The sequence below is a fragment of the Pristis pectinata genome, chromosome 6 (assembly GCF_009764475.1).
Source record: "Pristis pectinata isolate sPriPec2 chromosome 6, sPriPec2.1.pri, whole genome shotgun sequence".
Taxonomy (NCBI): domain Eukaryota; kingdom Metazoa; phylum Chordata; class Chondrichthyes; order Rhinopristiformes; family Pristidae; genus Pristis; species Pristis pectinata.
The window spans coordinates 83554341-83582311 of NC_067410.1; the positions used below are offsets into that span (position 1 = coordinate 83554341).

At 40.9% G+C, this 27971-nt stretch overlaps 1 protein-coding gene across 1 annotated transcript in view; it reads left to right on the forward strand.

Annotated features, from left to right (window-relative positions):
* Nucleotides 1-27971, forward strand: part of si:ch211-51h4.2 (uncharacterized) — a 230317-nt gene that overhangs the window by 150972 nt on the left and 51374 nt on the right. The window contains exon 12 of the mRNA XM_052018620.1: nucleotides 6744-6786. Within this exon, the coding sequence (XP_051874580.1) occupies nucleotides 6744-6786 (43 nt within the window). The remainder of the gene's footprint in view (nucleotides 1-6743; nucleotides 6787-27971) is intronic.

Genomic DNA, 27971 nt, shown 5'->3' on the forward strand with positions numbered 1-27971 from the left:
GCTCTCGTTATTTGAAGCTTTGCCATTTCACAGAGAAAGTCACTGTGACCTAATTGTCACTCTCAGTATCTTGCTGCAAGACTCTCATTTCTCAAAGATTTGTCTCAGTGCTATCATTAGTAGAGCTTCCTCTAGGTCCTCTCATTTCTGACAGATTTCACTGCAGTGTTCTAATTTCTCAGAAATTTTCAGTAATACTTGTTCCCTGCTCAGATTCACCACAAGACATTCAATTTTTGGAGCAATGGCATATCACATGTATGAACACTACTTGCTTCTCGGAATTAGGTTAAAATCTAACAATGATACTCCTTTTCAAACTTCACAAAACAGCTTGGTGACACAACACCTGCTGTCTTAATCATTATCTAATCCAAGACAGGAAAGCAACTGTGATTGCTCAGATTGATGATTAGGCCTGATAGTTGTTGCAACTCCAACATCATTGAAGAGCTCTAAGTTACATGAAGAATTTGTATCCTAAACTGCTACCTTTTAAGCAAATGCATACAAGTTTCTCATGTCTCAATCACCTTAATAAAATGCATCAAATTGTGTTGGATATGGAAAAGAACTGTCAGTATTCAGCTGCTTCAAGATATGTATATCCCAAACTTTAGTGGATTTGCCAATTTTGAGGGTTAAACTACTGACCTATGGTTGGAAGGGTGGGGTACAGAAAGCTGTAGAAATCGGCATTAATGATGGTTGGTGGGGCATTGTTTTTATGACATAATTTGTAATGCTGTTGTTTCTTTTAGAAATACTCTCTGGTGCTCTCATTAGTTAATGCTTTACCATTTCACAGGGAAAGTCGCTGTGACCTAATTGTGAATCACAGTTATGTGTGTTTGGCTGTTGTGCAATTTGTGCTATAACACTTTTGCTGGACCAAAACGTTTTAGAACTCCGGGCTCCCTGCATTCTGTTATGCCCTCTAGATGCTGAATGTTCATTGTTAATGCTCTTTTCTTCAGAGCTTGTACATGAGTGGGATGAAAAAGACATGAGGATGATGATGTAATGAGAATCCCTGAACACAAGGAAGATGTTTAGGATCAAGGAAATATTGTCAATTGTGCTCCAGCATACATTACAAATATCCCTTGCATTGGCTGCAAAAAGCTGTGGACTTGAGTTTCAGACCCAAGTTTATACACTGAATTCGCTCTACTAAGATGCTAGATGACAAGCCTTAATTGAGTAACTTGATATGATGTGTTGTTCTGATTGCATAAGCTTACTATGGGTCTGCCAATTTTATTGCAGAATACAAACATTTTGCTCTCCTTCCAAAGTAACATCCTTCAAATTGGTGCTGTCTTTTCACCAAAAGCAATTCGCCTACTGCCACAACAGGTCTATAGTGGATGCAATCTCACTGGCTCTCCACTCTGCTTTGGAGTACCTAGTCAATAGCAAAACAACACCAGGCTGCTGCTTATTGATTACAGCTTGGCATTCAACACCATTATCCCCTCAGTATTAACCAACTAGCTTTGAAACCTGGACCTCTGTACCTTGCTCTGCAACTGGATCCTCGACTTCCTTATCAGGAGACCATAGTCAGTGTGGACTGTTCTGCTCTCTCTACACTCATGACTGTGTGGCTAAGCACAGCTCAAACACCACCTGTAAATTTGCGGATGACACCACTGTTGTTGGTAAAATCTCAGCTGGTGATGAGGCATACAAGAGTGAGATGGTTCAGCTGGTTGAGTGGTGTCGCAACAACAACCTTGCACTCAGCATCAGCAAGACCAAGGAATTGATTGTGGACTTCAGGAAGGGGGAGTCAGGAGAACACACACCAGTCCTCATTGAGGGGTCAGCAGTGGAAAGGGTGAGCAGCTTCAACGTTTCAGAGGATCTATCCTGGGCCCAAGCTATTGATACAATCACGAAGAAGGCATGCCAATGGCTTTACTTCGTTAGGAGTTTGAGATTCGGTTTCTACAGATGTACAGTGGAGAGCATTCTGACTGGTTGCATCACCCCCTGGTATGGATACTCCAATGCGCAGGATCAAAAGTGGCTGCAGAGGGTTGTAGACTCAACCAGCTCCATCATGGGCACAATCCTCCCTACCACAAAGGACATCTTCAAGAGGTGGTGCCTCAAGAAGGCAGGATCTATCACTGAGGACCCTCACCATCTGGGACATGCCCCCTTCTACCATTGGGGAGGAGGTACAGGAGCCTGAAGACCCACACTCAACATTTTAGGAACAACTTCTTCCCCCCCTGCCATCAAATTTCTGAATGGTCCATGAACTCATGAACATTACTTCATTATTCCTTTTTTTTCCGCTATTTACTTATTTTGTAACACTTAAGGCCAAGTTGAGCAGATGCTGTTTCATACTTTCAGTATTGTGTGGGCACCACCATTTGTTTCTGCCATTCAGTGGCCATGAAGAGCCTTTCTATAGATTTTTCACAGTCTGTGTGCTCTTCACATAATTTAGCAACCTCAGCCTAACTACATGTTTTTTTGAATAAGTAATCACTTCCTGGCTTTGGTATTCTATTCCTCTGTTTGTACAGCTCAAGATCCCTATTTTCTGTCCCACAGTGTGTTCTATTCATGCAGTATCACCCAAATCCTTGTCCTATAGATTTGTACCTACTAGGGGGTTTCATTGATAGAAGCAAGCATGCTAAGGATAATAAGACCTCAATATACCTGGGGCAAGCATGCTCATCACAGAATGTTATGTGCAAAGGCCTTGCTGCAGGGAGCTAATAGTCAGCAATCAGTAAAATGGATAAGAGAAAATAAAGCTAATTTATAGTCAATTGAAATTGTAGAAAAAAATATTGTTAATAAGTTTTTCATTATACTTCTGTAATATCACAATATGAAGCAAAATTTACAAATGACCAATTTAGGTTAGTTGAATGATAAGTAAGAAATTTTGTATAATTAAATATATTTATGTTGATTGTAGATTGTGATTGTATTTTATTCTATCTGTTAAAAACCTGAGAGTTGTTTATTGAAAGAGAAATTTCCCAGACGTAATGTTTTTACATTAGCAAGCATGTAAATTATTAACAGCATTGCTGCTGATATGCAAAGCTTTGAATAGGATACTGGAAATGTCTTGTTTTCCACTCCATTGATTCCCACGTGAGTATGCCATTAGCTACGATGTCGTGTTATCAGCAGGGGATGTAGATCTAGTTCTGAGAAGGTCGTTTTTGCTATGTATCCTGCCATAATGTTTGTCATCATCACTTCTTGAATATGGTCCTTTTGCTCTTCTGTACTTTTGTGTCTGTGGTTTTGTTCATGATTTGGACCAGATTTTGATGTCAATCTAATACCTCTGCTGCTTTAGATTGCAATATTCTTTCAGCATGAATGCACAGTTCTTATGCATATACAGGGGTAGGAGAAGGGTTCAGGTGAGGCAAAGATTATAAATATAAAAGGAAGTGTTGAACACAGTAGCATAAGTAGAAATTTGTATGTTGTTTAGAATGTGGTTAATGAAAGGGTTGGTGATTTTAACAGTAATAGTGGAACTGTGGAAATAATGTATGTGAACTGGTGAACAGTTTAAAATAAAAGATCATTATCTTAATACTTATAGTACTTGTGACAAGATAAACATATTGACGGATCAGATGTGGATAGGAAGGTTTGGTCTAATAGCCATTACAAAAAAACTGGTTGCATGGTGTCCAAGGGAATCTAAATATTCCAAGGATCAAAAAAAATGTAAGATTATTGGAGAAAAGAGGTCGCGAGAGACTAAAACGCTGATAGGAGCTGTATATGAAGCCCCTGTAATAGCAGCTGTACTAGTGGATAATGTATTAATAAGTACAGCTTGTAGTCAAATGTGCAGAACTGTAATCTTGACGCACTGGTCAAATCGAATAGGTAAAATTAACTTGCAAAATGAGTTCATGGAGTGCACTTGGGACAGTTACTGTAGAAATGCTTCACAGAACACTGAAGGGTACAAGCTATTTTAGAGCTTGCCTTGTGCGCTGAGATGGGGTTAATTAGGAATCTCACTCACTGGCTGGATGCAAAATGCATGCAAATCCTCCCTTCAGCACGTTGGTGCTTTGCTACTGAACTCACTGGTGAGTCCAGTGGTGGGGAAACGGCTGGATACTCCAATACTCTGTAATGTGATGATGTTCTTTTTTTTAATGATGTTGAGTGAGAGGAGATAATTCCAGCCATGATGCCACAATTATTTCTTCTGTTCTCCTAAATTGTACCATGAGATCTTTTTTATATCCACTTAGGTGTGCAGATATTACCTCGGATTAACTCCTCATCCAAATGACAGCACTCCAAAAATGCCGGATTTCCTTGGGGTTGCACTGGGATGCAGTTTATATTCTTGTGTTTGACTGGAGTAGGGTTTGAACCTTGGATTCAGAGCAAGAATGCTACCAATGGGATATGGTCTCAGGATCAGAGGCCATAATTAGTATTGTGATGAGGAGCAAGTTGTTTACACAGGGTTGTTAATCTTTGGAATTCTCTACATTAGATCCTTGGTTATTAAGATCCTTGGTTGTTGAAGTCTGATTGATAATTTGGTGTGCAAAGGATTTGAGGGGAAGGTGAACAAGATGGGAAATTGGACAAGATGGGAACAGCCATGATATTGAATAGCTAAGGAGGCTCAAGGGGCCAACTGACCTACTCTTAGTTCTTATGTTCCTGAAGGCTAGCCCCCTTTTTCCATATTGGTACATAGGCTTTCATATTTTCAGAATCTAGACCCTGTGATGAAGAAAGTACAACAATACATTTCCAAGTCCATACAGTATGTACCTTGAGGGACCTGCAGGTGATGTTGTTCCCTTGCATCTGTTCTTGTCCTTCTTGGTGGTAGACATCTCAGGTTTGGGAGATGCCTAGATGAGTAACTGCAGTGTATCTTGTGGATGGCATATATTGCAGCCACAATGCAGATGGCAGAGAGATTGAACATTTTGGGTGATGGTTGGAGTGCTTTCAAGTGGGCTGCTTTGTCCTGAATGGTGTTATTTTAATGTTGTTGGTACTTCACTTATCCAGGCAAGTGAGTAGCTATGTGCAGCATTCTTGATTTATGAAGACGATGGAAAGACCTAGAATGTCAAAAGGTGAATGCCCCACTGCAGGATTCCCAGCCTCTGACATGTTCTTGGAACCACAGTGTTAAGTGGCTGGCCATCGTCGACTGACCAGGATGTTGATGGTGGGGTAAAGACACGAAATGCTGGAAACACTCAGCAAGTCAGCCATTGTCAGTCAAAAGAAAAACAGAGTTAACATTTCAGTTAACAATGCTTTAATGTTGATGATAGGGACTTGGGAATAGTTATGCTACTGAATATCAAGTGTAAGCCATTATACTTCCTTGCTGAAGATGTCATTGCCTGGCCTTTTGTCATCTGACTGTTAGTTGTCCATTATCAGCCTGCATGCAGGCATGGACTGCTTCATTTGCTGAGAAATTATGAATGGAATTTAACATTGTGCAATCATCAGTAAATATCCCCACTTCTGACCCTGAGGTGGTTTGAAAGTCATCGGTGAAACAGTTTAAAATGTCTGGGCCTAGGATACCGAGGGGCATGTGTTGCCATATCCTGAAGCTGGGTTGATTGACGTCCAGTAATTAGGTCCTCCAATGTTCAAGGTATAGTTCCAGCCATTGAAGTGTTTTCCCCTTGATACTCACTGACTTCACTTTTATCAGGCTTCCTTGATGCTGCATTTGGTGAAAAGCTGCCTTGATGTCAGGAGCAATAGCTCTTGTCTTACCACTGGAATTCAGACCTTCGGTCCATGATCAAGGCTCTGATGAGATCTGTAGCTATAAATTACTGGCAGAATGGGCTTGACCTCATCTTCACCATCTGTGTGTCATATTGGTAGAAGTGATCATTTTGATCTCTAATGCATCTTCATGCTTTGAGCAGCCTACATTGTGTGTGCAGCAACACCAAAATGCAAAATGGGATAGAAGTAATAGATTTGGCATCCAGTAGGCACCGTGATGAAACTTATCAATGCTTCTTTGACAGTTTGGATTTGGACATGGAGAGGAGTACCACTGTTTGCAAGTTCCCATCTATGTCATACATTATAATGAGTTGAAAATACATTACTGTTCCTTCTTCATCACTGAATCAACTCCTGAAACAGCCCTGTGGTAGTACCTTCATCATAGCTCAGCAGTAGTTCAAGATTCACTACCTGTTTCTCAAGGGCACTAAGTACGGTCATCAATGACACTTGCATCCCTACTGGAGCTTAACATCTCCAGTTGTGGATGTAGCCAGGTTGACATCCCTCATATTGGCTTTCTGAAGCATTTATCTAAAGTTCATAGTTATTTTCAATTTATTTTCAAATGGAAATCTGTCAGTGAAGTTACAAGCCAATTGATAATGTGAGTTAAATACAAATACCTCATATTTTGAAGCAATAAAAGAGTAAATTTTTGACTTCACCACTAGTTATCTGTCACCCATCCAATGGACAAAATGCCTCATTTTCATTTATTTATTTCAATGGCACGAATGTTATCTGGGTTCTTCAAAGAGTGGTCTAACCCCTGTCCCAGAGTTATGTCCTCCCAACAGCAATGCTGCTTAATTTGTGTATTGGAAATCTAATCTGCAGTTGGTCGTGCATTGCTGAGAGCTCGGAACTGTAAAATCTCAACATGTAATCTGCTCTAAATTTCCTTTAAAAATACTTTATTATTTTTCTTTCAGATCAGAAAAGGCAGGGGAAATAGCCACAGTTCCACTTACAAAAGTAAGTAAACTTTTGCTTTCTTTTGTTTTATGTTCAAATGAAAGCTGATGTCCATTGGTTATTATTCTGATTAGATTTGTACATTGACTCGGTAATGATACTGACAATATCTGGTTCCCCAGTTTGTAAATGTGTAGCATAATTTTGGCTGAAGTTTATCCTGTAGCCCAGTCCTGTATTCTTTACATGTGTTGACTAAGAGATGTAGCATAATCTTCAAAGTTTCCATGCATACACGAGCTGTTTGACACCATATGATATGCTCATAAAATGTTGGTAGTATATTTTTTTGTGGGCCCACTATGTTATCTTGATTATACATTATATAATTCTCGTCTACAAACATAAGGATGTGATTACTTGCCGCATCTTGTTAACATTTCTGTGCCTAACACAGTTCTGGGGTTTTAATACTATGTATTTATTTGGTGTTACTGGCCAATCCCATAAGTGAATATAACATTGACTGTAAACTACAACATGCCTTATCTGTTGAGTGTAGTTGTTCAGTGTTGCAGCAGAAACTGTTACTGCACTTATCAGAATACTACCACTAACATCTCATCTTTGTTAGGGGAAAGATTATACACTCATCATACTCTACCTCAAACACTAGACAAAATTTGGAGACTCTCTTCAAATTAAGTGATTAGTATTGAATGCAGATAGCTTATTTATTTATTAATGGTACTTAATAGTAATCTGTTCTATATCAAAAACAACAGAGGCTGTACTAGAATTAACTTCTGGCATTATACTGACCACAATAAAGTAATTCTACATTTACTACTTGTGCACCACATAATCTCTGGCCCCTAGACTGACTGACTTTGTTCTTGCAACAATGCACAGGTTCAGATGTCTTTGCTAATCACTCAGAACAAATCGAACCGTAGACTAAGAGCTCAACTTTAACCCAGAACAGAAATCAAGTGAACCAGTGAATGCCAAAGCTCTTGGCTTGATTTGCATCTGCCAGAGCAGTTGTTCACGCAAAACAGACAGGGGCAATACTTGTTGCAGGAGATCAGCAGCATTTGGTTAGTTTGCTCCCATGAAAGCAGCTTTGGAAGAGTCTTGAGGGATTGAGAGTTTAGTGTGATGGCCCCAAACTACAGCTGCTGGCCTCAAAGCTAAAGTTGTAAATAATGTTTCAAGGACTGGCCAACTGGGTGTCTTCTTTGAATTCCCTTCCTGCTGCCCTTTTTCCTGAAAAACCACAATGGCATTCTTGGTCAAGTCATCAGTTCATATTACATTCAAGGATTAGTGTCTTCGTTGGCTCCTGATCTGATTTTCCCAGTGGCGTTATCTACTTTAACTACATACAGTGCCACCTTTTCAAAAGAGCATGTTAGACGACGGATTAACTATAATGGCAGCAGTAAGTCACAAGGTATAATTTACCTGTGATTTCTGTGCAAGCAGTCTTCAAATTAATCCTTACAAGTTACTGCATTGGATGATTAGTCTTAGGATTTAAACTGATGTCTAGCCATACAAACGCTGTTATCAATGCTGTATGCTGTAAATAGGATCTTAAAATGACAGAGCACAGGAGGGGTTTACCTGGTCCAAGGCACCTGTGCCAGCTCTTTTGTAGAGCTTTCCAATTAATCCAAGAATCTTGATCCAGAACTGAATGTTATGGAGAGAGAACAAATTTTGTGGAACCCTTCATCTGCTCAGGCTAGTTTTGAGGGTCTGAGGCTGGTGAAAAACCTGTGTGTATCTGTGCCTTTCCAATACCTGACCCTAATGTACATTCTCTGCACATTCAAAAACAGATACCAGTATGCATTCATAATGTTTTGTAAGCTACTGCAAAATGTTCAACAAATAATCAATCACAGATAAGATTGATCCATTTTATAGCATTTTCTATAATGTTTTTGCATTTGTTTCTAACTTGTACTTCTCCCCTATATCAATATTTGTAGACTTCTATAAGGGACTGTAGGATCTGCAAGGTGTCTTGTGTTGCTGCATGTATGTGCAAAGACAGAGGTAGAGCAATAAACAGAGCTTTTTTTTTGAAGACAGTAACTTTCAACTAAACAGCAGTGTCTGGTACAATATATTAAAGTCATACCTCATGATATACTCATTTCTTAAAAGTATACCTACAGTTATTCACCACAGGTACTAATGTTGCATTGCCATTATACTGTTATTTTTAAACTTTAATTCTTCCTAATCCACTGGTAATTCGTGTATAGTGGTAGCAATAGGTGTGTGTGGGTATATAATGACTGCTTAATATGTTTTTCAAATTAGGCATTTGTTACTTTTCATCAGTGAAAACATTAAGCTCCAGGTTCTCACCACTAATTTAATAAACATAAGCTATTATGATTTGCTTACAATGTGAAGGTAAGGGATATATTAGTGTTAATTTTAAAATGGACTTTCAAATATAATTAAGTGGTGGAATTGGCTTTCCAGTCTCTTTATTTTTGTATAGTAAAACCCAGCTGCAAAAAATCATTACTCGTTTTCTGCAGATTAGACTGGAGATTCTTGGTGATTACATTCCCTTCTTGCTTATAAATGTAACTAAAAAAAAACTCATTGTGGAATTTCATGAATAATTATGAGCTTTGTTTTCTAGGTGTCACGTTGAATTTATGGGTAATGTTTTATATAGGGAAGTATCTTCCATGCTGACATGCCTTTATTCAATGTGTAAACCAAAATGTCATTACTCTAATTTCTATTATATTCTATTATCATCAGCAAGATTTGTATAATGGGGCAGCAGGGTAGCATAGCAGTTAGCGCGACGCTATTACAGCGCCAGCGATCAGGGTTCAATTCCTGTCTCTGTCTGTAAGGAGTTTGTACATTCTCCCGTGTCCGCGTGGGTTTCCTCCGGGTGCTCCAGTTTCCTCCCACATTGCAAAAAGACGTACGGGTAGGTTAATTTGGGTTTAAAATGGGTGGCGCGGACTCATTGGGCTGGAAGGGCCTGTTACCACGCTGTAAATAAAATTTAAATTTAGAATAAAATTTAAATTTAGCCTTTAATGTTAATTGGTGTATAAAATTAAGCAGCAGTAAATTCAGCAAAATGCGAGTATGAGACTTTTGATGTGAAATAGAACAAAGGTAATAATTTTAAACCTCCTGCCCAGCAAGAACAAAGGGAAAGACCTATTAATTTTGATCTATTTCACTGACCAACCTATTCCCAGTGAAATCCAGCTAGGGTCCATTTAAATTTCTCTCATCGTTCAGGTGGCTGAAGTTTCTTTCATGAAACCAGGTGGGTGCTTTGTGCAGATTAAGGTTGTGCATTACAAATATAATAGTCCTGGCATAGTTTTACTTGGCTGGGCCAAAAGTCTTCACATCAGCCAGCCACTCGACATAATCTGGCAGGATTTGTTTCAGGTATTGATTTGCCCACTGGAAGCATTGCAATAGATCCCCAAGTTATAGGAATTAGTGTGCTATTGTTTCAGCAGAGTTCCAGAGGACATTAGAACTCAGTGTTGCTTATTTCTGTTTGTTCTTGCCTTCAGCAGCATGAATAAACTTTTACTGTTTATCTTGTATTTTTGCTTCATTACTCTGGAAGAAAGTTTTGAGGATCATGGAAGATTAGCATGGTGATCCACATACACTTTCAAGAGAAGGAATCTTGCAGAGCATCCCCTTGCCTAGAAACTGGATCATGTAGTTCATTTGCTTTTTGTACTAATCATAGGAAGCTCCATTTTACCTGGAGTAGGTCACATATGCAATTATTTCCAAGTAAAATTGTGCCGTTGTAAAATTGGACCTGGCCCTACCATGTGTATTCCATGTTAGCTGTGACTGACCTTTTCCTCAGGTCAGGCTTCACCAAATGACTTCACTGATCATATGACAACCACTTCTGTTCATAGTGATGTGAATTGGTGCTGAAAGCTGCTCACAGTGACCATCATGCAATAACCTCAGTAGAACTTGGAGCATATTGTGTGATTTGAAGGGCACCCTGCTGACATCTGGAGACCTGAAGGGGTAACTTCAGAACTCATTGCAGTCTACCAAACATCTTCCAAAGTTCATAGAGTATGTTACAACCGGGAGGAAATGTTTTCTCCAAAAATTACTTGAAGATTCTCATTATATGGATGCCTCCAGAAGTACTTGTGTGAACACTTTTCAGAGGTCTGCACAATTATTTCAAACTCAATCTGTTGACTGGCCTACTTAGGTCAAGCTCCTCAACTGTATGTGGCTGTGAAGTTATCCTTATTCCTGGTACTTAAACTTGTAACCTCTTGCTTTTCTGTGGCTTCAGAACAGCCATTTACTCTGAATCTATCCCTGATGTTGATGCATCATCCTGCATTACTTCAGTATCTACATGTATGCCTCTTGAGGTGATAGCTTGATCCACGTGGATGTTTCTGTGTGGATTTCTGATCTGAATATCTTTCTGGACTACAGGTTTGTACTACTTCAAAGCTACCATTGTTGTCTCGTGTGTCAGCCAACTCTGAATGACTTAGTCAGAGTTGCCTTTCTTTACCTTGAAACAGTCCCTGTTTTATCTGCTCCCTTTTCACTCTCCCCTCTGTAGAGGAGGGTTTTCACTCTCCCCTCGGTACAGTTAGGCTGTACCAAGTTCAACCATTTGTAAAAGCAGATCTGCCAGAGAACCATCAATAATCCACAGTAGAGTATTTAAAACAGTTAGCTAATTGATAACTCACCATGAAAGCAAGGTAAAATTGGAACTCTTGGTTTTGCAAGACTTTTAACAGTACAGATCACTCTGCTGCCCCAGTGGGAGCAGGATGACATGGAAGAATCAGTGAATATTTGCCATTATAGTGCATGATTAGCAGCTATTTTGTTTGCCATTATTAGCTATAAGGAGAGGTTGGACAAACTTAGATTGTTTTTTCTGGAGCATCAGAGGCTGAGGGGAGACCTGATACAAGTACATAAAATTATGAGATGCATAAATGGGGTAAATAGTCTTTTTCCCAGGATGGAAATGTCAAATACTAAAGGGCATGGATTTAAGGTGAGAGGGGAAAAATTTAAAGGAGATTAGTGAAGCAAGATTTCTTTTTTTAAACAGAGTGGCAGGTGCCTGGAACATGCTGCAGGGGCAGGTGGTGGAAGTAGATACGATAGCAACATTTAAGAGGCATTTAGACAGACGTGAACAGGCAGGGGATGGAGGGATGTAGACCAAGTGCAGGCAGATGGGATTAGGTTAAATTGGCATCAAGGCCAGCACAGACATCATGGGCTGAAGGGCCTCTTCCTGTGCTGTACTGTTCTAAATTCTAAAACTCTCAAGTAAAGGCAAATTGAACTATGGTCCATTGTCAAACTAATTCTTCAGATATTCCATGCATAGCGGGGATGCGGCCCAAGTCTTCATTGATATATTATACTCAAAATGAATTGAGTGAATCTAAGCACAAGAAAATGTCAATGCTGGAATGGTTACGGCAGCAATTTACATGGACATAGGTTGCATTGATCTGATCATTCAAACATTGTACACGTGGATACAACTTTGTCTTATTCTTTTTACTAAGCTTTGGCCAATACCCAGAACTTCTTGCAATGGCTTTTATAATGACAATTCCACTATCTTCAGTTTTTATCAAATTCTTTTCCCAAGGACATTTGGAATGACTACTGAATGTCCTCATATTCAATATCCTTATCAGTTGATAATTCAAACAAATCAATTATATAACAGCTGGGGATTTTATGGCTTTACTTTTATAGTCGTACAGCCTCTTACTAATGTTGTTTGTAAAGTAGGTGCAAAACAAAGCAAATTGTTTGCCATCTACCCCATTTTAGGAAGCTTCATTTCATCACCTCTCCAAGCCAGTCCATCCAATCAAAGTGACCTATAAACCTTCCTCAGAACTGCATCATGCTGAGTCACCTGAGCAACATAGCTGCTACGAGAAAATCCTCATCTATGCAATGTGAAAATTGAACTTTCACTGTGGGATTTTGACTATAAGTGTTAATCATGTCAGAATTTTACTTTGAGCAGAAAACAACCCTGTCCAATCAATTTCTGATCATGTCAAGCAATCTTTGCTTATTATAGAATGTTACAGCACAGTACAGGCCCTTTGGCCCAAGATGTTGTGCCCACATTTCACCCTGCTCTAAGATCTATCTAACCCTTCCCTCCCACATAGGCACATGAATGATAGAAAAATGGGGGGCTATCTAAGAGTCTCTTAAATGTCCCTAATGTATCTGCCTCTACTTGCACTCCTGGCAGTGCATTCCATGCACCCACCACTTTGTGAAAAGAACTTGCCTCTGATAACCCCCCATACCTTCCTCCAATCATCTTAAAATTATGCCCCCTCATGTTAGCCATTTTTGCCCTGGGAAAAAGTCTGTGACTGAGCTATGCCTCTTATCATCTTGTACACTTCTATCAAGTCTCCTTTTAATTTCCTTTGCTCCAAAGAGAAAAGCCCTAGCTCACTCAACTGATCCTCATAAGACATACTCGTCAATCCAAGCAGCATCCTGGTAAATCTCCTCTGCACCTTCTAAAGCTTCCACATCCTTCCCATATTGAGGCGACTAGAACTGAACACAATACTCCAAGCGTGGTCTAACCAGAGTTCTCTAGAGCTGCAACATTACCTTTCGGCACTTGAACTGAATACCCCAACTAACGAAGGCCAACACACCATATGCCGCCTTAACAACCATATCTACCTGTGTGGCAACCTTGAGAGATCTATGGACGTGGCCTCCAAGATCCCTCTGTTACTCCACACTGCTGAGAGCCCTGCCATTAACCTTGTATCCTGCTTTCAAATTCGATCTTCCAAAGTGTATCACCTCACACTTATCCCAGTTGAACTCCATCTGCCACTTCAGCCCAGGTCTGCATCCTATCGTAACCTACAACAACCTTCTATACACAATGCCACCAACTTTCATGTCATCTGCAAACTTACTAACCTACCCTTCTACATCCTCATCCAAGTCATTTATAAAAATCACAAAGAGCAAGGATCCCAGAACAGATCCCTGCTGAACACCACTGGTCACTGACCTTCAGGCAGAATATGCTCCACCTACAACCACCCTGTCTTCTATGGGCAAGCCAATTCTGAATTCACACAGCTAAGTATCCCTGGATCTCATGTCTCCTGACCTTCTGAACAAGCCTTCCATGAGGAACCTTATCAAACACCTTACTAAAATCCATGTACACCGCATCCACTGCTCTACCTTCATCAATGTGCTTTGTCACATCTTCAAAGAATTCAATCAGGCTCATGAGGCACGACCTGCCCCTCACAAAGCCATGTTGACTGTCCTTAATCAGCCTATGCTTCTCCAAGTGCCCATAAATCCTGTCTCTATGAATCTTCGAGTAATTTGCCCATAAGTGAAGAAAGACTCACTGGCCTATAATTCCCAGGGTTATCCCTACTCCCTTTCTTGAAGGGAGGAGCAACACTTGCCACCCTCCAATCATCTGGCACTGCTCCTGTGGCCAGTGAGGACACAAAGGCGCAGCAGTCTCTTCCCTCACTTCCTGTAATAACCTTGGATATATCCTGTCTGGCCCCAGTGATCTATCTATCCTAATGTTTTTCAGAAGTTCCAGCACATCCTCTTTCCTCACGTCGACATGCTCCAGCAAATCAGCCAGTTGTGCACCATCCTCACAAACATCAAGGTCTCTCTCACTGGTGAATACTGAAGCAACGTGTTCATTAAGGACCTCCCCTACCTTTCCGACTCCAGGCACGTTTCCTCTTTTATCCCTGATCGATCCTACCCTCACTCTAGTCATCCTCCTATTCTTCACATACATGTAGAACACCTTGGAGCTTTCCTTAATCCTACTCACCAAGGCCTTCTCATGCCCCCTTCTAGCTCTCCCAAGCCCCCTCCTGGTTACCTTGCAACTCTCCAGAGCTCTGTCTGATCCTTGCTTTCTAAACCTTAGGTAAGCTTCTTTCTTCCTCTTGACGAGATACTCTATGTCTCTTGTCAACCACGGTTCCTTCACTCTACCATCCTTACCCTGCATCAGTGGGACAAACCTATCCAGAACCCCATGCAAGTACTTATTCAACAACCTGCACATCTCTGTTGTGCACTTCCAAGAATAGCTGTTCCCAATTTATGCTTCCAAGTTCCTACCTAATAGCATCATAATTCCCCCTCCCCCAATTAAATATTTTCTCATATTGTCTGCTCCTATCCCTCTCCATGGTAAAGGTCAAGGAGTTATGGTCACTGTCTCCAAAATGCTCTCCCACCAAGACCTGAAACCTGATCAGGCTCATTGCCTAGTACTAGGTCCACAATGGCCTCTCCTTTAGCCGGCCTGCCCACATACTGTGTCAGGAATCCTTCCTGGACACACCTAACAAACTCTGTCCCATCTATTCCCTTTATACCAAGGAGGTGCCAATCAACATTAGGGAAGTTGAAATCACCCATGAGAACAATCCTATAATTTTTGCACCTTTCCAAAATCTGCCTCCTGATCTGCTCCTCAGTGTCTCTGCTGCTGTTTGGGGGTGGGGGAGGTCTGTAGAATACTCCCAATAGTGATCACTCCCTTCTTCTGACTTCTACCCACACTGACTCAGTAAACAATCCTCCAGGACATCCTCCCTTTCTACAGCTATGATATTGTCCCTGATCAGCAAAGCCGCTCCCCCTCCCGGTCCATTTTGAAATATCCAAACGTCAGAATATGCAGCAGCCATTCCTGCCCTGGTGACAGCCAAATCTCTGCAATGGCCACAACGTCATAGTTCCATGTACTTACCCAGGTTCTAAGTTGATCACCCTTGTTCCTGATACTTCTCGTATTAAAGTAGACCCACTTCAGCCCATCCAACTGACTAGAATTATGACCTTTGAACTGCCTATCCTTCCTCATCCTTCTTTGTACACACTGCATCCACTTGTACACTAAATGCACCATCCTCTGACCAATCACTCAGGTTCCCATCCCCCTGCCAAACTAGTTGAAAACCTCCCCAACAGCTCTAGCAAACCTGCCTGCAAGAATATTGGTCCCCTTCCAGTTCAGGTGTAACCCATCCCTGTTGTACAGGTCATACCTTCCCCAGAAGAGATCCCAATGATCCATAAATCTGAAACCCTGCCCCAACTCCTCAGCCACACATTCATCTGCCAAATCAACCTATTTTTACCCTCACTGGTGCATGGCACAGGCAGCAATCCAGAGATTACTACTCTGGAGGTCCTGCTTTTCAGCTTCCTACCTTGCTCCCTCTATTACCTCTTCAGGACCTCATCTCTTTTCCTACCTATGTCATTGGTACCAATATGTACCATGACTTCTGGCTATTCGCTCTCCCCTTTCAGAATGCTGTGGACCTGATCCGAGACATCCCAGACCCTGGCACTCAGGAGTCAACATACCATCCAAGAATCTCTTTGACGTTCACAGAATCTCCTGTCTGCTCCCCTTACCGTTGAATCTCCCATCACGACCACTCTCCTCTTCTCTTCTCCCCCCCCCCTTCCCTTCTGAACCACACAGCCAGGCTCAGTACCAGATACCTGGTCACTGCAGCTTCCCCCCCCCCCCCCCCCAAACGGTATCCAAATCAGTATACCTGTTATTGACAGGAACGGCCACAGGAGGTATCTGAACTCCCTGCCTATTCTCCTTCCTTCTCCTGACAGTCACTCAGCTACCTGCCTCCTGCAGCTTAGGAGTGACTACCTCCCTGTAGCTCTTATCTATGAACTCCTTATTCTCCCATAGGAGCCAAAGGTCATCCAGCTGCAGCTCCAGTTCCCTAACATAGTCTGTAAGGAGCTGCAGCTGGATGCACCTTGTGCAGATGTAACTATCAGGGAGAATGGATGTCTCCCAGAACTCCCACATCTCACAAGATGAACATACTATTGACCCTGGAGCCATTCTAACTACTCTAGCCTAGCACTAAAGGAAAACATCAAAGAAAGGAAGAAAGAGACTTGCCTTAGCCTCTGCTTGCCAAAGCCTCAAACCCTGGCCCACTCACACAATGGCCATTCCACTTATACCTACCTTCCTTTTATTCGCTGCTGTTAATTAGCCAATTAACAATTTGCAAATGTGCCTCTTTTAGACTCTTGCAAGGTGAAACTCACAAGCATATGCACAGAGACCCGCCTCTCTTCAGAGCTCCTGCTCTAAATCCAATTGCTGGTAATTAATTATAGTTCAGAAGAAAATTAATAGATAACTCAAGATTCTAGCCATCATAGCACACCATACATTGCAGTGTCCCAAGACATTCAAAACTTGTGCTGAATAAGTCTTAAAACTGACCTTGTCCATGACCAAACTGCTTGCCATTCAAATACTTAATGAATACTATAATGGAACAATCTGCCTCAAGCAGCATCTCTTTTGGCTTTCTATCAATCAGGGCAATAATTTTGCAGCCCTGCAGCCTCTCACTTGTTTGTAAAGTAGATGCAAAACAAAGTAAATTGTTTATCTTCTACAGGAGTTGTCATATTATGCAGATATGCTTTATGAGAAAGTTGTTCTCTCTGTATTGATGTCACATTTGATAATGCACTCCTGTATGTTATCTTAAGCTTCATATTATAGGCTACTGTTTTGTGTCCTTTCTCCTGACGAGCAATATTTTGACTGTTTAAAATGATAGTTTTGTGTGGGATGTGTACAGGTAACTCTAAAACACTGATTTTGCAGCTGAATAATACTGCCCTTGTTGCTGGGAAAAAGCTTTGGGCAGGCACAAAATAGAATTCATTGGCACGCATGGCTGCCATCCCTTTCTCTCCTCCATGGCACATCAAATGTAAGGTTTGGTTAATGGTGGCAGTTGGAGAATGATAAGGCACAGTGCTATCTATCACTCCCTAGTGGCTGCCATTATCCCATTGATCATTACTTATCCCCAAGGCAACTTTGGCCTCATCCTTTCACAGATAATCCCTTAGCCCAGGTTATCTCTCCCCTGCTCTCTCTCTCTACATCTTAACCCTAACTTGTTTTTCTCTCTTACCCAGTTCTGACGAAGGATCTTCAGCAGGGCTGCCCCCAGAACACTCTATGCAAAAAGACGCGTTTCACTGTGTGTTTCGATGTACGCGTGACTAATAAATAAATATCTTAATTGTCTTTCTCTTTCCACTCATGCTCCTTGACTTGCTCATGCTTCCAGGATATTCTGTTTATATTTCTGAGTTTCAGCAGTTGCAGTTTCTTTGATTTCCAAATGGACGGCTTTTTGTGGCTGACAGCCTCAACAAGGTCATTCTGTTTCTGAGGCCGCGCACAAACCTCTCTTTGAGTGCAAGGATTTAATCATTCGCAGTTTCTACCTGCTTCTGATTGCATGTGCCATAATTTGTAGCTCTCTACCAGCTCTAGGTTTGTGTATTCTTCCAATCTGTGAGCTATCTTTGCAAACAATATGATAAAACAATATCTCTGCAAGGTATATGATACATCTCAAAGCCATATTCCACAACTATTCAATGCCTAAAGTGGTATCAGCATTGTCTTCCAGTTCAAGCATATCATTGGCCATGAAAAACATCTCCATCTCCGTGAAGCCTACTTGTGCTTGAGCTGCTGTTTTACTTCCACCAAAATGATATTGTAATACTTGAGCCTGGTGTATTTGCACTTGTATGCAGAGTTACACTGGTCTCCTTGCCTTCATTTTACTTCAACAATGGTTTGGTACAGCTTTCAGAATGATACCTTCTGTCAAGCAAACAAAAGCAGTTTCCTGAAATTCAAACTATCTTCCTTTGATCAAACCAGGATTAGGTGTTTGGGACCAACCTTAATAAACTTACAGACCTGATGCTGAAGAACTGCAACATGTGGCTCCATTTTCTTGAGCCTATGTGGAGTACACATGATAAAAATGTTTCTCTGAAAAAAGCAACACTGATTTGTCTTTTCTTGCCCCTTTTAGTAAGTCTTTTTCTAACCTTTCAAATCGTCATTGACTATGTTAATACACCTTGCACTATCTTGCAAACCAAGGATAGCAACCAGGACCAGAGTTACACGGCACAGAAACAGGCCCTTTGGCCGACTAAGCCCATGCTGACCCTTTGCCCATATACCCTCGTCCCATTTGCCCACATTAGGATTATGTCCATCTATGCCTTGCCTATTTAAGTGTCTTTGAATGCCCCTTAAACGTAGTAATCAGAAGAGCAGCAAAGAGACCAGGTGTGAGGATGACATGAGGCAGGACATAAAGAACTCCAGCAGCAGCAGGAGGAAAAGGAATCTTCTGGGGGATACCCCTGCACAGCATCTTCAGCCTCATCTCCCCAGTGAGCTGAAGAGGGAAGCCTTGTTGACACAGGGTAACACCTTGACAGAGAGATACTTCTATGGAGTTTGCAAAATTATATCTAATGCACCACCAAGTGAGCCTTCCCACATCTCAATCATTACCATCTACATTGTGCACTGCAGATCAGGCAGAGGCCCCAGATGACATAAAAATCATATTTTCTGTGTCTCTGCATTGACTGTAACACATGAACGAGAAAATTTCTGGCCCAAATATTTTAATTGTTGCTACGATGTCTCTATATTTCTTAAGATCTGGTACTCTCAGACATCCACAAGAAATGCATCTTCCTGTGAGGATCTCCCCTCTCTGGTTGTAAATGTCGATGTGCAGGCTAGTCTGTCATATCTTGTGAGAATGCAACATTTCTCTCTACATTGCTCCATTGTGTGGAGATTCTTACTCCTCCGGGAGATTTACTATCACCATCTCATGGGAAGAGCTCATGGTTCTGGTGCACAGGACTTTAGTCCTGGGATGTATCACATTGGCCAGGATTTACATGTCACTTTCAAGGAATGCGGCAGCTCCCTCCCCTTCCCTGCAGTCTCTACATTGGTCACAGTGTGTGTTACTGTGATCCATCATACCATGGGGAGTGTGCCTTACACCAAGATACAAGTGTGAAAATTTAACAAGTGGGTTCCCTACTAGGACCTCACTCAGTTTAGCACAGCTCTCAACTCTTAGCTGGCCAACAATCAAATAAGGTTTGAACTTTTATTTTACACCTTATCTGATTGTTGGCCAGCTAAGAGTTGAGAGCCGTGCTAAACTAAGTGAGGTTCTGGTAGGGAATCCACTTGTTAAGTTTTAACACTTATATCTGGGTGTAAGATACCCCAATGCCATTTCACACTGGATTTTGCAGGGTATTAATGCTGGACACAGCAACACTTTCGCACGATAAAAGTAGGTGAACCATTTCTTGCGGGCACTGGATTGGCTCCTGTAGTCTCTGACCAGAGTTGGTCAGAATGAATCTGACTACTTGAAGGACTTTTAAGGATCAGCTGGAAGCCAGAAACGTCCAGGAAGATGTTGAAAATTAAGTTACATTTAGAAGATCTCATGTGTCTTTAATCATTTCTAAAATAACTTGTAATGCATCATGCTAAGAGTGTGCTGCTCTTCGTTGAAAGCATCATCTAAAACATTTTTTTTTCAAAAAAGAACATTGCCAGTGATCAGGACAAAGAGAACAACAATGCATACAAATAGATGTACTAATATAAAGCCAAGAGCTTCTTTCCATATTCTCCCAAAAATAAATTTGAATTCAGTAAGCTAATACAATGGCCAAAAGTGGATAGTAATTTAGAGGAAAATTAACAGCTTAAAGTGTAGATAATGAAGTGCTGAATTATATTAAGTCATTCTTATTATATTTGGATCTGAGAACAGAAGATACTCTCTGATCTTTTCAGTTATTCAGTTCATCTGTTGAAAACTTCACCCCATGCCTGTGTTACCACAGACTTGGAGATTCCAAAGCTCCTCTGATCACCCTCATTCATTCCATCCTTTGTGAGGCCATCCAAACTCACTCATTTCTCATTGTTCAATAATGTTGGTGTGAAACTTTAATACTTCATATTAAAGGCATTATATGGATTGTTAATTGGGAATCAGGTTAACATTTCAAAAATTGTAGTTTACAAATCTAATTTTTGAAAGAGCTAACATGTAGCTTTTGGCCAAACACTGTGGCAGTGCTGTTCTGCATTACAAACTATTTGCAATATTGAAAAGATTGGATCAAAATCCTGGAAATCTCTCCCTAACAGCAATATGGGTATACCCACACCTGAAGGACTGCAGCAGTTCAAGAAGGCAGCTCACCACCACCTTCTCAAGGGCAATTCAAGATAGGTCATTAAATGATGGCACAGCCTGCAAAACTCACATCCCTTGAATGATTCAAAAAAAAGATACGATCATGTGAGATGACAACGTATTCAGGAAATATATCCAAATTATGTCGTATGAAAGCCACGGTTTGAATTTGGGGAAAGCCACTAATTTGTTGCTAATTCAGCTCAATTGTTGTTGAAATGCCAAAGTTTTGTTGCTTCAGCACTCAATGATTCCATTGCTCTCCTAGCCATCCCCCATCTTGTATGTTTTAAAAACTTGAACACCCAAACTCTGCAGTCTACATATGAACTTGCACCATCCGCTCTCCTGCACATCCCTGAGATTGCTGCACAGTATTGGCTCCCAACCCACCAATATCTAAATTTTAACATTCACATCCATGTGTTCTGTTCCCTCCGCAGTCTTGCCTTTCTATGCATGTAACTTCTAAGTCCTGCATGTCGCCAAGATCTCTTCAGCCCTTTTTGCCACATGCACATCTCAAGTTTCATTGGACACAACGTTAGTGGCTGCATCTTCAGCTGCTGGTGTTCCTTTCTTAAATCATTTCCATCTTTCTCCAACATTAATACCCTCCTTAAACCAAGCCTAAGCTTTTGGTTTTCTGATCTAGTATTTTCCTATAGTGTCTAATGTCAAAGTTTGTTGAATAATTCCCCTTTAAAGTGCCTAGGGATACTTTGCTATATTAAAAGCAACGTAGAAGTGAGCGTACATGCACTATGGCTGTAATATATGATCCAGACCAAGCTAAAATTAAATTGTCCTTCATTTCCTTAAAATACTATATTGATGACTTTTGGGTGGTGTGTGCTAGAGTATCTGGCAAACCAGATTCTATCTTCTTTTAAAAAAAAGCATGAAAAGAATTAAAAAGAACAATTAGCTTGTAGCACAAAGCTTCCTAGATGAAAAAAGAAAAAAGTTTGTCACAGGAAACAAACATAATGTCCAAAACTAGAAGGCATAGGTGTACAATGAGCAGGTAGAAACTTAAAGAAGATCTGAGGGACAAGGTTTTGCACAGAGGGTGGTGGAACAAGCTGCCAGAGGCAGATACAATTACAACATTTAAAAGGCATTGGGACAGAGATAGGAAAGAAGTAAAGCGATACAGGCCCAGTGTGGGTAAATGGGATTAGCATGAACAGGCAGCATAGTAGGCATGGAAAGGATCAACCTTAAATATACATTTTCAAGTGATTAATTGACTTACTATAAAGGTAAAAGTAACCTTTGTAGGCAGTTCCCAGAGCAAATTCTTGACTATTTTTCTCTGCCTTGTAATCTCCCACGACAGAAGTCCGAAAAGAGTGTCTGTTTCAGGAGTCTGGTGTCAGGACGTGTAGGCATTAGAAAGTAACCAAGGCCTCAATGCTGAGGACATTAGCCTGGGAGAGGACGTTGACATTTGCTTATCCTTTCAGTGAATTTGGATGATTTTGCAGAGACAGCATGAGTGGTATCTTGGAAATGCTTTGAAATGATGTTGAGTGATGGGTGGGGATAGCTACTGTCCTGTGAAGAGCTTCAGTCACACGAGTTCACATTGTCCACATCTCCAGGGAGGATAAGCTCAGAGACCTCAGAGATGATGTGACTGTCTTTGATAAAGGAGACTAATCTAACTGTGGTAACTACAGAGGGGTCTCCCTGCTGTCTGACACAGTAAAAGTCATCATTAGGGTCCTCCTCAACCGTCTCCTACCAGTGGCAGGAGAGTTACTCACCAAATCCCAATGTGAATTCATCCATCCAGAGGCACAGTGAACATGGCCGTCATTTAATGACAACTCCAAGAGAAATGCAAGGAGCAGCACAGCCTCTGTCCATGCCTTTCTTCGATCTCACTAAAGTTTATGACTCCATCAATCATGGGGGAAATACGGAATACTCTCCTAAAACGTCTGATCACAGAGTTGTCTCTGTCTTGCGTTTGTCTATTGATGGTGTGCAAACCATGATATTAACTAATGGGTCTGCAACAGAACCATTCTTAGTGAAGGAGAATGTAAAATAAGGCTGTGATATTGCCTTTATCTATCTTGCTGCAGTATTGTACCTTGCCTTCAATAAACTTCCTGTAGGAGTAGAGCAAATCTTCAAAACTAATGAGAAACTGTTCAATCTACGGGACTATACTTCATGACCAAGGTCACCTGAACCTCAGTGATCGAGCTGCAGCATGCAGACACTGCTGGTGTTTGTGCAGATTTAGATGCTGAGCACCAAGGCATTGATGACTCGAATACCAAAGCATGTGAGAGAATGGGTTTTGCACTCAACTTTCGCAAGATCGAAGGCCTCAACCAATCTGCCCCCACTGCAACATACTGCCTTCCAACAGTAAATGTTCACAGTGAGACCTTGTAAACCCTGGACCACTTCATCTATCTTGGGAGCCCACTCCCAGCAAAGGCAGACATTGATGATGAAATTCACAACCACCTTCAATGTGCTCAGACAGCCTTTGGTTGATTGAGGAGAAGGGTATTTGAAGGTAAAAATAATGGAGATTTAATGAATATCTAATTATCAGTGCAATTAAGTGTGATCTGTTGATGTTCTAACCAAAACTTGAACGAAGCACAAAATGAATGGAATATGTGGTTTAAAAGGTTTCTGCTTGTATATAGGTGATCCATGTTGTACCTTTTAATCAGATGTAATCAAGAGGGAAATGAACTATAACATTTCATTATTTATTCACAAAGTAGAATTGAGTTATATCATTACCAAGAGCAAAGATTATTTAACAAGAACTTTGACCAGATTATTGTAACCACTGTTACCAAGTATTGACTTTCCTTTGATTCCCAGCCTCCCACTCTTAGATGTTCTTCCAATTATTTGTCAGCTTTTGGCAAAAATGCAGTTTTGCAACAGTGATCCTTGCTAAGGATGAAGTTTTTTTTTAAATATTCTCTAAACCAACTGTTTCACAACGGAATTTTACGTAGTACATCAGAGATTTTTAATTTAAATAACTTTTACCATTAATTAGTGATTACATTAAGCAGTAATATGAAATTGTATATCTAATGGTGTTAAGAATCAATGAGCCATTAATAAGTAAGGTATAAATGATTTAATTATGCAAATATATAGCTTTACAATTGCAGCTATTAAGTATAAAGACAATTCAGTCTTTGTTGCATGGGAATCACAACAAGAAAGTAATTTTTTTTTTAGGCTGTCCTCTGTAATTAGTACAAGATCAAGGCTAGAATAGTTTTGAACCAAAAAGTAGATTTGTACTTTTAATTATTACAGAGAGATTATTAAGAGATTATAGTAAAATAAGACACACGTATGGTTAAATCTTATGAGACTTGTACAGCATCTTGTACTTGATGAGTCATGTCCTCTTTTGGTCTCCTGTCGTATTGCTGGAAGCTCTTCCAGTATAAACTGTCGTAGTTATCATCTTAATGTGATCACTATGTTGGCAGGAAAAGATCCAGGCAACTTCCCAGCAGGGCAATTCCAACAGTCCCATACTACTTATTTCCCTGTGACTTATTCTCTCACTCATGCATCCCTGGAGCTGTGAGACAGCGACCAAAACCTCTGGCACCACATCAAGTTAAGCTAAAACACTTAAGAATCTGTGCTTTAGCAAAGAATAAATGTTTGAATGAAATAAATGAGATACAAATGAGGATAAAGGAATAAATTGCATTATAGTTGACAACTTATTCCAATTTAAGGAAGGAAGGAGCAACAATTTTAAGCTGTATGAGGCCAGACCTAGGTTAGATGTCAGGAGACAATTCATTTTGCAGAGAATTGTAAGCTATTGGAACAGGCCATTTTCTCATATAGCAGTCACACATTTATTGAGAAGCAACCAAAAATGATTACCTTGGGAAGAAGATTGGAGAAAATATGAAAAGAAAGCAACAAGTGATTATAAAGCAGTAAAGAAAGGAAAAAAATTAAAGTACCAAATATAACTAGCTGGAAAAGTAAAAAAATTATTTCAAAATTGAAGTACAGAAAATTGGAGCAGGAGTGTGTCATATGGCTCTTTGATCCTGCTGCACCATTCAATATGATCAAGAATTCTGACCCAAATTTAATGCCCTGTTCCTGCTTCCTCCCCATATCCCTTGATCTCTTCAGCCATTAAACTATATCTAACTTCCTGAATTTTTCTAAAGATTTGACCTCAATTGCCTTCCATGGTGAAGAATTCCACAGGTTCACCACTCTTTGGGTGAACAAATTTCTCCTTGTCTCAGACCTAAATGGCTTACTTTATATACTTACACTGTTGACAAGGATGGGAAAGTATTCCAAGTCTGTCCAACTTGTAGGAATTTTCTAAGTTTCAGTGAGTCCCCCTTCATTCTGCTGTGGTGAATGTAAGCCCAATCGTCCCCATTTCTCTTCACGTATCAGTCTGGCCATCCCAGGAATCAGACTGGTAAACATTATAGGATGGATGTGGAAGCTTTAGAGAGGGTGCAGAGGAGACTTACCAGGATGCTGCCTGGATTGGAGAGCATGTCTTATGAGGATAAGTTGAGTGAGCTAGGGCTTTTCTCTTTGGAGAGGAGGAGGATGAGAGGTGACTTGATAGAGGTGTACAAGATGATAAGAGGCATAGATCGAGTGGACAGTCAGAGACTTTTTCCCAGGGCAGTAATGGCTAACATGAAGGGACATAATTTTAAGGTGACTGGAGGAAGATATAAGGGGGATGTCAGGGGTAAGTTTTTCACAGAGAGTGGTGGGTGCATTGGTCGCACTGCCGGCAGAGGTTGTGGGGGCAGATACATTAGGGATGTTTAAGAGACTGTTTGATAGACACATGAATGATAGAGAAAAGGGGGGCTATGTGGGAGGGAAGGGTTAGATAGATCTTAGAGCAGGATAAAATGTCGGCACAACATTGTGGGCCGAAGGGCCCGTACTGTGCTGTAGTGTTCTATGTTCCAAACCTTCACTGCTTTCTTAAATTTTTTTAAAAATTTTTAAAATTTTATTTACAGCATGGTAACAGGCCCTTCTGGCCCAACGAGTCTGCGCCGCCCATTTGAAACCCATATTAACCTACCCATACGTCTTTGGAATGTGGGAGGAAACCGGAGCACCCGGAGGAAACCCACGCAGACACGGGAGAACGTACAAACTCCTTATAGACAGCGATGGGAATCGAACCCCAATCGCTGGCACTGTAATAGCGTCGCACTAACCGCTACGCTACCGTGCCGCCCTCCACAACAAGAACATTCTTCCTTAGATAAGGAGAACAATACTCAAAGAGTGGCTTGGTAAGGTTCTATATATTTGTATTAAGGTATCCCTGCTGCTGTACTCAAATTCTCTAACTATGAGGGCCAGTATATGATTTGCTTTCATAACAGTGCTGCTCCTCCATTGCTTACTTTTACCAACTGGTGTACAAGGACACCCAGGTCTCTCTCCCTTTCCTAGTCTCTCACCATTCAGACAAAAATCTGTTTTCCTGTTTTTGGAACGAGGATAACCTGGCATTTATCCACATAATACTACATCTGCCATGCATTTGCCCGCTCACCTATACTGTCCAAATCACACCAGTGCCTCACATTAGCCTCTTGTCAGTGCATACTCCCACCCAGATTTGTGTCATCCACAAACTTGGAGATATTAAATTTAATTCTTTATATCTAAATCATTAATAAACTTTGTTTATAACTGTGGTATAAACACTGAACTTCATGGTACTTTAGTGGTCCCTGTCTGCCAGTCCAAAAAGGAACTGTTTATTCCAACTTGTTTTCTGTCTGCCAACCAGTTCTCTATCCATGTCTTTACATTGCCCCCGACCCCCCAGTCCCATTTTCGACACTAATCTTTTTTTAGGACCTTGCCTAATGCCTTCTGAAAGTCCAAATACACCAGATCCCCTAGCTACACCCCATTCACAGTACTAGTTATGTTCTCAAAAAATTCCAGTAAATTTGTTGGGCTTGATTTCCCTTTCAGTAATCCATGCTGATTTCGACTGATCCTGTCACTGTTTTCTATTTGCTCAGCTACTACATCTTTAATAATGGAGTCTTACATTTCCCCCACTATCAATGTCCAAACTAGCCAGTCTTTTCTCTCTCTCTCCTCCTATAAATTGTGTGGTTACATTGGGTACCATCCAAGCTGTCCCAGACTCCAGAGAATATTGGAAAATCACCACTGGGGCCACTTCTTTAAACACTTTGGGATGTGGACTGTTGGGCCTTGGTGGTTATCAGGATTTGTCCCATCGATTTCCCTTGCACATTTCCCTACTAATAGTGATTTCCTTCAGCTCTTCCATCTCGACAGACCCTCGGTTTCCTAGTACTTCTGGAAGGTAATTTGTGTTATATGTCAGAGAGAGAGACAGCATAAAAACAGGCCACTCGTCTGACCAGGTCTATACCAAACATTAACCACCAATTTACATCACTCTCTTGACATTCTTATCAACTTCCACCAGGTTCTTACACAACTTACGGAGGTCAATTAACCTACCATCCTGCACATCTTTGGGATGTTGGAGGAAACTGGAACACCTGGAAGAAATCCATGTGAACACAGGGAGTGTACTCAGGATTGAATCCAGATATATGGTGCTGCAAGGTAGAGGTTCTAATCGCTGTGCCACCTGCGCCTTCCTTTGTCAGAACAGAACCAAAGCATTTTTTCAATTGGTTTGCTACTTCTTTGTCCCCCATTGTAAATGCCCTTGCTTCTGACTGAGAGGGACCTGCACTTGTCTACACCAGACTTTATCTGTTTACTTATCCATAGAAGCTTATACAGTTAGTTTTATGTTCCCTGCAAGCTTACCCTCATACTCTCCTTCTTCTAATTAGTCCCTTGATCAACCTTTGCTGAGTTTCAAACTGTTTAGTCCTCAGGTTGTCTGTTTTTTTGGGAAAATTCACTTCTTTAGACCTAATACTGCATCTCCAACTTCCCTAGATAAAC